The sequence below is a fragment of the Acipenser ruthenus genome, chromosome 1, assembly GCF_902713425.1.
Source record: "Acipenser ruthenus chromosome 1, fAciRut3.2 maternal haplotype, whole genome shotgun sequence".
Classification (NCBI taxonomy): Eukaryota; Metazoa; Chordata; class Actinopteri; order Acipenseriformes; family Acipenseridae; genus Acipenser; species Acipenser ruthenus.
In genome coordinates, this window is record NC_081189.1 from 3,610,718 (window position 1) to 3,624,735 (window position 14,018).

General features: G+C 40.6%; 1 protein-coding gene across 11 annotated transcripts in view; it reads left to right on the top strand.

Moving 5' to 3' along the window:
* LOC117404117 (ras-specific guanine nucleotide-releasing factor 2) overlaps positions 1–14,018 on the top strand; it is an 89,104-nt gene that overhangs the window by 53,824 nt on the left and 21,262 nt on the right. For 8 of the 11 annotated variants that reach the window (XM_059032251.1, XM_059032324.1, XM_059032349.1 and 5 more), the window contains exons 13-16: positions 814–896; positions 4,419–4,667; positions 5,393–5,485; positions 7,095–7,483. In XM_059032251.1, coding sequence (XP_058888234.1) covers positions 814–896; positions 4,419–4,667; positions 5,393–5,485; positions 7,095–7,483 — 814 coding nt within the window. The remainder of the gene's footprint in view (positions 1–813; positions 897–4,418; positions 4,668–5,392; positions 5,486–7,094; positions 7,484–14,018) is intronic. The other 3 variants (XM_059032453.1, XM_059032552.1, XM_059032408.1) reach the window with 2 other exon arrangements.

The window sequence follows — 14,018 nt, forward strand, 5'->3', positions numbered from 1 at the left end:
TACTTTTCACTTTGGTTCATGAACCAAGGGGAAGTTTTCATTTTGATTTCTCACTGCAAACACACTCAGTTTATTTGACTTGTACAGTTTCTTGTTTTTGAGATTTTATTTCACACCCTAATTTTTGTAAGCAAACTCAGTTCGTCTTCTCTTTCATGGTAGCAGGAATGGTAATTAAGCTTTACTTTTTCTTGCTAATTTAAAAAGATATAAATAAGCAAGTATCTCCCCACTCATCGCATCCTACCACCTCCCACCCTTATAGCTACCCCTTAGCCTCTGCAATCTGTTATGGGGGGGTCTACTGCCTCGTCCACTTGGCTATCTGGGGCCCTCAAACCAGGTAGGTTTGAGACAATACATATTTTGTGCTGTTATAATCATCAGTAAAAATGAAATCAAATGTATGTGTTGTGGTGGGTTTCCCTGAACTTCTGAATTAGGCTTTGAAGTCAAATCTTTGTGAATCACACACATTCTTAAGCACCTTATTAATATCAACTAACACTGCCCTTCTATTTTTACTGTAAGTTAGTATAACGTAATGAACCTTGATGTTAATGAAATTAATACACAAAAGTGCATCGTCCCTGATTATAAACCCAGGAGGACGGAACAATAGTGCAGTAAGCTTTACTGACAGAGCAAATGATTACTAGGAGGCATCCCATCATGCAGCTGAGCATGGCAGCCTCGTGCAGTGGAACCTTTCTGTAGCTGAAGTTCCGTGAAGACCCCCCAGTTCTAGTGTGATACAGGATGTGGGTCGGTGCTGTGAACCCGTACTGACCCCAGACTCTGGTGTTGTTGCAGTGCATTGACAACATACGCTGCAATGGCTTGATGACCAGCGTGTTTGAAGAAAACTCCAAAGTCACTGTGCCTCACATGATCAAGTAAGTCGCATTCATTTAACCTGCCAATGCCGTCATAAAGAGATAACTGCAGGAAAGGTTGTTCAGGGGGGTAAAGTGGATACAATCAGAGATGAAGGGAGAGACTTAACATGCACCCTCTGTTTATAGCTATTGCAGTATAGAACAAGGGTTTCAGTCTTGCCTTGTTTTTAGGTTCTGGTTTTTAATTGGATTAGAAGATCAGTCAGCAAGCCCCGCAACAGGCTGCTGTTGGTTAGTCCACTCTTCATGACGCGTGTTTGTGCAAACTGTACTGCATTTTTTAATACTACTTGTCATATAATAATATTACTGCTAATAAGTCTAATGATAATATAATACACTGCTATTACTACTACTACTACTACTACTAATAATAATAATAGTTTTTTTTCTCTTATTGTAAAAAGTTATTTTCGCTTGTTTTGTGGTGTTTGTTGATATTTTAAATATAATTTCCATACTTGAGTACCTTTTTTTTTTTTTAAACCTTGACATCCAAACGTTTACTAGACAGGCCCTAGTGAAATTACTGGATACATTAGATCTGAGTGACTTACACACCAGTCTGTCTATGGCCAGCCCAATAGTCCAAGCCCTCATTCTCCTACACGTAGCTCCTCATTGAGTGTGAAAAACATATAATACCCGCTGGGTCTTTACCAACTTAGGGGTAGATGTACTAAAGTGTTGTGCCTGTCACAATAGTCGCAAACCAGCTGTAAACGAGTCGGAAGTCTTGGGTGAAATGTACTAAACAAGCGCAATGCTGTTAGCGACTTTTAGGGAATGCATTGCAGCAGCAGTTTTTCTTTGCGGTTCAACCTTAGATGAATGTGTAATTGTGGGCGTTCCTGCATACATTTGCAAAAAGGGGGCGGAGATAGTGCAAATGAGGGTTCACAAATATTATAATGAGATGCACTAAAGCTGCCGACAATTGCGACACTTACAATTGCATCAATTTGTTAAGAACTTTTGAAAGCCCGTTTTATGACATTTCTGGGTTTCCCAGTGTTTTGGGAGCAATAGACTGCACACATGTGCCACTAACCCCTCCAGCTCATTCTGAGCATCTGTATAGGACCATGATCTATTGTGTGTTAATTGTCTAGGCTATTAAGTAGACCAAGTTAAAAATAATAATAATTAAAATAAAATTTAAAAAAACTAAAATAATTTAGTTTCAATTTAAAATAATCTTTTATTCGCATTGTACACCAATGTGTACAATGCGGCAGCATGATTTATTTTGTGTTACCAGTAGGCTAAAGTAAAATGTGCTGGGTATTTGATTTTACTACTGTACTGTACACTGTATAGGCGTACTGTACAGATTTCTATTTTTACATAGAATCTGATGGGATTGAACTGTCTATCATTATATATATACAGTGGCTTGCATAAGTATTCACCCCCCTTGGACTTTTCCACATTTTGTAGTGTTACAACCTGGAATTAAAATGGATTTAATTAGGATTTTTTGTAACTGATCTACACAAAATAGTCCATATTGTCGAAGTGGGGAAAAAAATCTACATATTTTTCAAAATTATTAACAAATAAAAAACTGAAAAGTCTTCATTAGATAAGTATTCACCCCCTTTGCTGCGACACCCCTAAATAAGCTCTGGTGCAACCAATTGCCTTCAGAAGTCACATTGAATTAATCGAATGGAGTCCACCTGTGTGCAATTAAAGTGTCACATGATCTCAAATTAAATACACCTGTTTCTGGAAGGCCCCAGAGTTTGTTAGAGAGCATATCTAAACAAACAGCATCATGAAGACCAAGGAGCTATCAAAACAAGTCCGGGATAAAGTTCTGGAGAAGCACCAATCAGGGTTGGGTTATAAAAAAAATATCCCAAACTTTGAACATCCCCCGGAGCACCGTTAAATCCATTATTAAAAAATGGAAAGAATATGGCACAACCGCGACTCTGCCTAGAGAAGGCCGTCCACCAAAACTCAGTGACCAGGTAAGGAGGGCATTAGTCAGAGAAGCAACCAAGAGGCCAATGGTAACTCTGAAGGAGCTGGAGAGATCCACAGCTGAGATGGGAGAAACCGTCCATGGGACAACTATAACCCGGACGCTCCACAAAGCTGGGCTTTATGGAAGAGTGGCGAGAAGAAAGCCATTGCTGAAAAAAACCCATATCAAATCCCATTTGGATTTTGCCAAAAGGCATGTGGGAGACACAGCAAACATGTGGAAAAAGGTTCTCTGGTCTGATGAGACCAAAATTGAACTTTTTGGCCTTAGCGCAAAATGCTATGTGTGGCGCAAAGCCAACACTGCTCATCACCCTGAGAACACCATCCCCACGGTGAAGCATGGTAGTGGCAGCATCATGTTATGGGGATGCTTTTCATCGGCAGGGACTGGGAAACTGGTCAGGATTGAGGGCAAGATGGATGGAGCCAAATACAGGGAAATTCTAGAGGAAAACCTGTTTCACCTTCCAGCAGGACGATGACCCTAAACACACAGCCAAAGCTACACTGGAGTGGTTTAAAAACAAGAACCTGAATGTCTTAGAATGGCCCAGTCAAAGCCCAGACCTCAATCCGATTGAGAATCTGTGGCAAGACTTGAAAATTGCTGTTCACCAACGGTCCCCATCTAACTTGACAGAGTTTGAGCAATTTTGCCAAGAAGAATGGGCAACAATTGCAGGATCCAGATGTGCAAAGCTGGTAGAGACTTACCTAAAATGACTCACAGCTGTAATTGCTGCCAAAGGTGCTTCTACCAAGTATTGACTCAGGGGGGTGAATACATATGCAACCAACAAATGCCTTTTTTTACGTTTGATTAACTTTTGTGTCACAATAAAAAATATTTTGCACCTTCAAAGTGTTAAGTATGTTGTGTAAATCAAATGGTAAAAATCCCAATTAAATTGGGATTTTTTTTAACACTACAAAATGTGTAAAAGTCCAAGGGGGGTGAATACTTATGCAAGGCACTGTATATATATATATATATATAATATATATAACAGTATTAAAATAGGTAAAATGAAGATGGAACAGAATGCATTGTACAGAGGTCGTTTACATTTAACAAAAACAATGTTATTTTGATTCTTGCACCCATGCATGTATAGACATATATGAAAAAAATGTCGCACAACTCTCGCTAGAGATCTCGCTAAGATGACATAAATACTATTTCAATTAGTATATTGCGGCTCTCTTCATTAACATATTATTTCTTAGTACATACGACAAAATGTGCACTTTGCGAATTGTCATAACGAAAATGCAAACTGCGGTATGTTTGCGCTGCGACTGGCCCATCTTAGTACATCTACCCCTTAATTTCTAAATAAGCAGTAAAATACCTAACTACCTTTTCCTATTACTGTATCACTGTCTTGACCTATCACCCCCCTCCAACCCCCTTCCCCTCCTGTCAGACAAGCCCCTGTATGTTGACATGTTGTCTGCTAACCCTCAAGCGCCTAGGGCCCGCTCCATGCCAGTTAAGCCACCGCTTGTGCTCTTCATTAGATCCGATGCTCGTCTCCATAAAGACGATGTTGACATTTGCTTCAGCAAGACGCTCAACTCCTGCAAGGTTCCTCAAATCCGCTATGCCAGCGTGGAGAGGCTGCTGGAGAGGCTGACAGACCTGCGCTTCCTTTCCATTGACTTCCTCAACACCTTCCTGCACACCTACCGCATCTTCACCACGGCCGCCGTTGTCATGGAGAAGCTGGCAGATATCTACAAGAAGCCCTTCACCTCCATCCCCATCAGGTACACCAGGCTCACCCGCCACTGTTACCTTAGGGGATTGGGTAGCTGGTTAAAATCTGTATGCATTACTCTGGGTGTGCAGATACTCGAATATTCAGAGTCATTCCCTTTAACCTATTTTAAGTTGTTTTATGTAAATTGAAATGGAATAAAACCTCTTTAAAAAAGTGTAAATCAATAATTGTGCAGGCAAGGGCAAACAAGGGAAAACTTTGTTTTGTGTTGTGTAATGACATGTTTTTAAGAGGTTTTATAACATTTTAATTAATATCTAACAACTTTAAGGGGAATTACTGGGAAAATCCAAGAAGAAATCTAAGTGCACAAACCTAATAATAATAGTCTTAATAGCAGTAAACCCCCTGTAATTTGTGTGACATTAAATGTATCCAATTTTGAATTGTCCATGTAATTGCTGGCTTGAAAGGCTGCTAATTGGAGAGTGCACTGTATGCTATGCAGTACAACTGTATCACTGCTTGTTCTTTATTGCAAAAATGTACAGTACGTGCTTTACCATTTCTGACACAGCTTTCTGCATCCCATTCCCTGTGCATATACCTGCTCTCCTGCTCTCTCCAGGCTATGTGCTTCACACTATCTGGATCTGCCTCTTCTGCTCCTCCCCAAGCTCTGCAGCTCTGACTCAGTTCTGAACACTCTTGGTCAAGCAAGCAACCTCACACAGCCCTGTTGTTGTTGTCTCCTTCTCCCTCATGTCACAGAGGACACTGCCGCTCATCTGACCGATTGTCTGTAACCTCCATCTGCCCAGACCACAGCTTGAAGATTGCAAGGCTTTCCCGGGATCAGTCAAAGTAACTCTCTCCGATTTGTGTCCTCCTTCTTTTACTCCTCTCCAGCTAGCGCTTCCCTGCCCACTGTAGTAGGATATGGACTCCTGCCTTCTTGGTGCATATCTAACCCCTTCTGCAGACTCTTCCTGGAGATCTCGAAATACTGCTTAGTGCTTACCTGGTTTCTTTCACCTGTTTAAGTTCCCTATCCAAGAGCTATTGCATATACTGTACTGTAGCTCTCCTGAACCAGGATCATTCTTAGAACCTCATGCTGCTTGTCTTGTTAATGTTGAACCGCCTTTCTTCAGCTTGTATTTGTAATCTAACTCCCATGTTCTTGTTTCTGCATTGATATGTATACAGTACCTTCAGGTTCAAGTGAATCCCCCAGTCCATTGTCAGCATAGAGTTCACCCTTCCACATGCATGTTTCTAGCACTATAAATATACCCGTAGGGGATGAGATCCAGCTGGTATGGAGATAGATTGGAGACGCTCGTACATGTCTGTATGTCACGTTTACATTTGTACATGTATCTTGTGAACATACCAAGCTTCAGCCATGATGCTCAACCCTAATTTGCTTACCTAATGACATCCAGGTCTTTTTAAACTATTCCTTGCCATTTCTTTTTCTATATTCTGCTTTCCATACTGCTGGTCTACATCATGCTGATTCACTTTTTTTGAATTCACAGCTGTGTTGAGATGCGTATGTTATTAACATTCTGACATTTAACTTGCCCTTATTGCTCGCCCTGTTTGTCAGTGAGAAGGACTGTTTCCTCTGATCCATCACTGATGCAGACACACTGCTGGATAGCAGGATTTCTTTTCTGTGCGTTTGTGTCTTCTTTTCCATTGCTGCAGATCAACTGAATATAGTCAGGGGGCGGGGGGGGGGCTGGTTGTTGGTTTTGCTGGACTGAATTACTGTGTTTGGTTTTTTTAAATGCAATTTTTTCCAGTGCTTGGACAGACACGATCGCACAGCAAGATACAGCTTTCTTTTCATGAAATGAAAAAAAAAAAATCCTAGGTGTTATCAGTGCAGCTTTATAATCAATGTGTGATATGTGGATATCTGTGCTGGTCCATTTATAATATAAATCTATCTATCTATCTATCTATCTATCTATCTATCTATCTGTCTATCTGTCTATCTGTCTATCTATCTAGCTATCTAGCTATCTATCTATACCAGTATAATGGAGATTAAAAGTTTTTGATAAACTGAAAACTCACTATTTTAATAATTAGCTACAACATTTTGGCTACCGCCTTCTTCACATAGCATGGTAGAAATAGCTAGATGTGATGTTGATTAGGTTGACTGATGTCCGTCCACCTAGCTATTTATAGCATGCTATCTCAAGAAGGTGGAAGCCAAAAGCTTGTAGCTAATTTTAAAATAGTGAGTTTTCAGTTTATTAAATATTTTATTTATTTATTAAGTATTTCTAGTGATTGAGTAACCTGTTGGATCCTGATTCTCCTTGGATATAGAGCTGATTTTGAATTTTCTCTCTCTCTGTAAACAAATAATCACTGTAAAAAGAAATACAACAGTTATGTGTAGAGCTGAGCTCAAAACTCAGAGCTAAGCAAATCTCAAATTTCAACTCAGATCCCTGGAATTATTCTTCGCCACAAACCAGAACAGCCGAGGCGAGCACCTGAACGACGTCAAATCCCCTGGCCTGTCCCGGAAAGTCTCTTCCCCTCCTCCCCTCTCCATCTCCCGGACCTCTTCCCCCGTGAGGACCAGGAAGCTCTCTCTCAATTCCCCAGTGAACTTCAAGGTGGGGGCTCTGGACTTGTCCACCTCTTCTACAGCCAGCAGCCCCACCTCCACCTACAACTCGGCCACATCGCCCCCACCTGTCCCTGCCAAGGCCCCTCTGGACCTCAGCCGAGCGCCTTCCTCTCCGGAGCAGAGTCCCGGGGCCGTAGAGGAGAGCCCAGAGTTGCCCCGCATTGACCTGTGCGGGAAGTTGAGGAGGAGCATACGGAGAGGTAAGAGCTTTTGAGATTGAATGGTAACATTGTTGACCGTTAAGGGCGTCAAGATCAATCAATCAATCAGTTAATCTTTATCTAATATAGTGCCCTTTGCCACAGAGCACTTCACATGGGCAAAACAAAAAAATATACAAAGCAGTAAGCATAAGAAGCAGACCAACAAATAAAATAAAATACATAAGTATGATAAAATAATAAAAACAATAAAACATATGGTAAAAAGGCAATAGTAGTATCATGTATATGATAGACTATAAAAATATGTTTTCAGCCTAGTTTTAAAAGCTGCCATAGTTGGTGCCTCCCTTACAGAGGCTGGCAATCCGTTCCACAGTTTAGGGGCCCTGCAGCTGAATGCTCTACCACCTGTGTTCATTTTTAACATTTTTGGAACGATGAGATTCCCAACATCCTGGGATCGGAGCAGCTGACCTGGAACATATGGGACCAGTAAGTCACTCAGGTAGGATGGAGCTAACCCATTTAAGGCTTTGTAGGTTAAAAGCAGGACTTTAAAATCAATCCTGTATCGTATTGGGAGCCAGTGTAGGGATGCCAATACCGGTGTAATATGGTCAAACTTTCTTGTTTTCGTTCGGATCCTGGCAGCAGCGTTTTGCACGAGCTGCAATCTGGACAAAACAGTGTGGAATACCAGAAAATAGGGCATTACAGTAGTCTATTCTAGAAGTTAAAAAGGCATGCATCAGTCTCTCAGCGTCCTGTGCTGAGAGAAAGCGTCTTAATTTAGCAATATTTCTTAGATGAAAAAAATATTCTTTAGTTACTTTCCTAATGTGGGATTCAAATGAAAGTTCAATATCAAAAATGACCCAGATTTCTAATTTCTGTCTTTCACTCAATGGGGTAGCTGTCCATTATACAGGCACATTGATGTACCCTCTCTCGTTGATTTCTTGCCCCCAAAATTATGACCTGTGTTTTATCAGAATTTGACAGTAGAACATTTACTGACATCCATTTCTTAATATCAGTGAGACAGGTAGTTATGGTTAAGGCCCTGTGAAAATCGCAGAACTTTTCTTTAAAATTCAGGGCAGTGTCACGGGTAAAGTATCGTATTTCACAGAATGTGCACGGAAATATGTTATAAATTACGTGTACAGATTATTATTTTTTTTAAAACAGCAAATATACAGATAAATGCACTGACATCAAAGTTATTCAAGCACTTTACAATAGCTTGTGAAACGGTGTTGTAATTAACAGCCTGTAGGTAAAGTGTATCTGCAAGGACAGCTTTCAGTTCTAGTACGTCAGATGCATGTTCACCATTTAGGCCTTGCAAAACAAATAAAATGTGTAACCCATACTGATCTTGTGCATCAGTCAATTCGTCAATGTGACCACTGACAAGCAGCCAGACTGTTTTACCAATTCCATAATCTCCTACTTGTGACACTCGGCAACTTTAAGTAAATATTCATGTCTCAGCTGGGCTGATGAAGGAATCACTCCACCATTTGCTACACTCAGTCTGAAGAAGTTACGTAACTTTTGGTTGTCCAAATTTTCAAGAGGGATATTTGCGCAAACAGACGCCTCTGTCAGGTCAAAATTTAATGTGTTTCGTGCTTCACGGTTTTCAATGGACTTTTGGAACATGGAAGTCTCCGTTTTTTGTTTCTTTGCAAGTAAAGCAGTTGCAGTACTGCTCTGGATTTCCACCTTTCTCTTTTGGTGAATACTTGAATCTAAATGCCTGTCAACAGATGAGTTTCGGTAGCGATCTACAGTAATGTTGCAGGACGTACAGAAGAGCCTCCATCGCTGTGTAAAACTCCTGCTGGATACTGCTTTATGTGATCTGCTGCAGACACATTTTTAGCCTTTTTAGAGACATCCATTTTCTTGTTTACGGTGTGTAGTATTTTAATTTCACGCTTAGATTGCATATAGTGACATGACATAATCACTGCACAGCACTGTGTGCATGGCGAATATTACACAGGCACAGAGCAGAGCTGTACCGATTCGTTAATGTGGGTTTTTTTTGTATGAAATACAAATAATTATGATTTTTTCTTTATTTATTAAGAATATTGTAAAAATTGCGGCATTGGGCTAATGTCACGATTTCCGCGCAGGCTGTGAAATCGCGTTACACAGGGCCTTAGCTTTGATAGATACAGTTGTGTGTCATCGGCATAGCCGTGAAAGTTTACCCTGTGTCTGGTCCAAGAACAGAGCCCTGCAGGCCGCCACACATAACTCTAGATAAGAAGGACGAGTCCTCCTCAATTTGAACATATTGTAACCTATTTGAAAGATAGGATTTAAACCAAGATAGGGTGCAACCTGGCAGTCCTACAAGATTCCCAAGGCAGTCAATTACAATCGGATGGTCAATGGTGTCGAATGCTGCGCTTAGATCTAGAAGGATGAGGACAGAGGCAAGGCCTGAGTCAGAAGATAATAGCACATTGTTTACCACTTTGATAAGGGCCGTTTCAGTACTGTGACCAGGAAGGAAGCCGGACTGAAATTTCTCATATATATATATTATGCACTGCAAGGAATGAGTTTAGCTGAGCTGCCACCACTCTCTGTGATACTTTTGTTAAAAAGAGGAGATTAGAAATGGGCCTAAAATGATTAAGAACTCCTGGATCCAAAGTAGGTTTTTTAAGCAGTGGTTTACCACGGCAACCTTAAATGAGTCAGGAACGATGCCAGAGGAAAGGGAGCTATTAATGAGATTTAGAATAGTACAATCAACCCTAGATAATATGTATTGCAGTAGTTTAGTAGGAATGATATCTGGTTTCTTATATCAGCAGTTTTATTATTAAAGTGATTCATAAAGTCATCACTGTTTGCTGTTACTGAGATTTTCATAGAAGGTTATTTTTGCTGGTTTGTGAGTTGAGCTCTCTTGTGTTTAAAAAAGATTACTTGTATTTGTTTCTATTAAGATAAAACGTGATCATGCTTCAGTGTAGTTTCCTTTTGCTAAATGTGAAGTCGTTCATTAAACTCAGAGGTACCAGCTACTATATTCAGACATTGTACATTGCTTCATAGTCGAACAGTGTATTTTAGTAGGTTTTTTTAAACAGGGACTGCTGTTTTAGCAATGTTGGGTTTAAGTATTATTATTATTATTATTAATTTCTTCTTCTTATTATTATTTATTTCTTAGCAGATACCCTTATCCAGGGCAACTTACAATTGTTACAAGATATCACATTATTTTTACATACAATTGCATTATTTTTTACACATTATTTTTACATACAATTACCCATTTATACAGTTGGGTTTTACTGGAGCAATCTAGGTAAAGTACCTTGCTCAAGGGTACAGCAGCAGTGTCCCCCACCTAAGATTGAACCCACGACCCTCCGGTCAGGAGTCCAGAGCCCTAACCATTCTTCTTAGCAGACACCCTTATCCAAGGCGACTTACAATTGTTACAAGATATCACATTATTTTTACATACAATTACCCATTTATACAGTTGGGTTTTTACTGGAGCAATCTAGGTAAAGTACCTTGCTCAAGGGTACAGCAGCAGTGTCCCCCACCGGGATTGAACCCACGACCCTCCAGTCAAGAGTCCAGAGCCCTAACCACTACTCCACACTGCTGCCCTTCAGTAGTAGTGTGGAGTAGTGGTTAGGGATACAAGTACAGCTGTGTATCATGCCAACAGGGTATATGTTGATTGCATGAGGGTGTTAACATCAGACCGTTAACACTGGTTTTCTGTCATTGTCACGATGAATATCCCCATGAGCAAAACAGAAATCTTCTTCAAATGTGACCAATTAGAAGATATCTAATGGCAGTTTGCAGATGGTGTTAAATGTCCTTGACACTTGGTTTTCAAAGTCTGTCTTGTTACTGCTATTCATCTGTGTACGTTCAGGGAAAATGAGTCTGAATCGAAGGTGCAGCGTTTTCGTGCGTCTGCTGTCATTACACTTCAGTTACTTGTTAAGCATCCATTACCTGTTCTGGTCCGCTTCACTATATTGCTTAAATCAAGATGAAACTCATATTTGCAGATCCTTCACAGAGGCATGACAGCCCAGACGTGACTAGAATAGGCCTTAGCACTCAACAATAGGACAGGTGAAGCCATGGTCTTTAAAAGTAAGATTAGGTTTAAGAGTTCAACCTTTATAAAGGGCGTTTATTAGTTCATTCTCAAAGCACTTTTTAATCCTTATGGTTTTGTGAATGGGGGCCCAATAAGAGAGAATCACAATGCACTTTTGACATCTTTTTTTGCTATAAAATGTTTTATATATATTGGTAATGATCAGGTATGATCAGGGGGGGACTGAGACTACGATCTCAAATCAGGGAAGGGTAGCTGCTGTGTTGCAAAGTGAAAACATTCTTATGCTCTTAAAATTAAATACAATTAAATACAATACAATAAAATAACTGAACAAAGATACAATTTAAAGTGAGAAGCAATACTGGCACGTTAAAAATCAAACACTACTGTACATGTACTGTTTATCCAGAAAACATATATTGTTTCCTAGTTTTTCAAACAAGATAAATGTATTATAAGGACTGAAGGTTTGCACTCACAAAATGTAACATAAGAAAATGAAACTGTGAGATTCCCCTGACGAGGTACACAAACTGATTGAGGATGAACCCTAGAATGGAGATCATAATCTGAAGGGAAGAGACATCATGAAAAGAAAGAACATCTTCTTTTTAATTAGAAGTTTTTTTTAAAAATCCCTGTTAGTTGGCACAGTGCACGCTCTGCCTGATCTGTGTTGAAACTGGTTAACTGAGAGTGTAGGACAGTCACTGATGTACAGAACTGAATGAACGCACAGCCCTGTGCTAGTGCTAACGGATCCAGCTGATAGCACTAGCCCATTCATTAGCACAGGACTGTGTGTGTGCTAACGAAACCAGCTGACAGCACAAGCCCATTAATTAGCACAGGACTGTGTGTGTGCTAACGGAACCAGCTGACAGCACGAGCCCATTCATTAGCACAGGACTGTGTGTGTGCTAACGAAACCAGCTGACAGCACGAGCCCATTCATTAGCACAGGACTGTGTGTGTGCTAACGGAACCAGCTGACAGCACAAGCCCATTCATTAGCACAGGACTGTGTGTGTGCTAACGGAACCAGCTGACAGCACGAGCCCATTCATTAGCACAGGACTGTGTGTGTGCTAACGGAACCAGCTGACAGCACGAGCCCATTCATTAGCACAGGACTGCGTGTGTGCTAATGGAACCAGCTGACAGCACGAGCCCATTCATTAGCACAGGACTGTGTGTGTGCTAACGGAACCAGCTGACAGCACGAGCCCATTCAATAGCACAGGACTGTGTGTGTGCTAACGGAACCAGCTGACAGCACAAGCCCATTCAATAGCACAGGACTGTGTGTGTGCTAACGGAACCAGCTGACAGCACAAGCCCATTCATTAGCACAGGACTGTGTGTGTGCTAACGGAACCAGCTGACAGCACGAGCCCATTCATTAGCACAGGACTGTGTGTGTGCTAACAGAACCAGCTGACAGCACGAGCCCATTCATTAGCACAGGACTGTGTGTGTGCTAACGGAACCAGCTGACAGCACTAGCCCATTCATTAGCACAGGGCTGTGCAACGGGTGGCATTTGAGCCATATACGACTCTTATTAACGCTTATGAAAGGTCCCCATAGTAAAAGCAAAGCTAATAAAGTGTAATGAGAGCATGGTAATGCATAGGTAAGCATTGTAAAGAACGTGGTATGGTAAAGCATATTAATAAACATGGCAAAACAGGGTCAACTGTGGTAAATGTATAGTATAACCATGGGAGAAGCATGGGAAAGCTGCAAAAATAGCATGCAAAAATACTGTGGTAAACTTGTATTAGGGGAGCTCCACAATATGGCTCTCATGGGTAAGAGGTGAAGACAAGACAAGCAGCAGTTTTTTGTATAAAACTTGTTTATTGAGCATGAAAATACAGAAGAGGTGTGTCGTCTGGTTAAATCGTGTATCATTTGTTCTCGTTTCTGATTTTTATTTTTTTATTTTTTTATTTTTTTATTTATTTTGCTCTTTATGAATTCCCTGGTTATCGCAATGGTGCTGGATTAGCCAAAGCTCCTCATCTCAGTGATGACACCACTTGCCACTACTTGCCCGCACCTAAACATCATCCAAAAATATGGACGATTTGGAGTGAAACATGTACAGAATCTAGCAGACTATAATTAGTACCTTTCCTTCATTTGTTTAATGGTTGCTGTTGTTGTTTTATGAGTCTGTGCTTTGACTATGAGCTCAGGTTTTATCTTCTGTTTTAGCTGCCTACCGTAGCTGTATGTAATGTAGGCTAGATCAGCCAGACATAGTGCCATCTACTGCACAAGACAAAATTAAACTTAATCAAAAGTCGCCAATCTCCAAATTGCACTGGCTCGTGCTTCTATAAGGATCCTCTAGCTCAGGGGCTCTCAACCGTTTTGCTGCTTCTGAGCTCAAACATTCATTAGATATTACATGGTTGAGGTATATCTCCA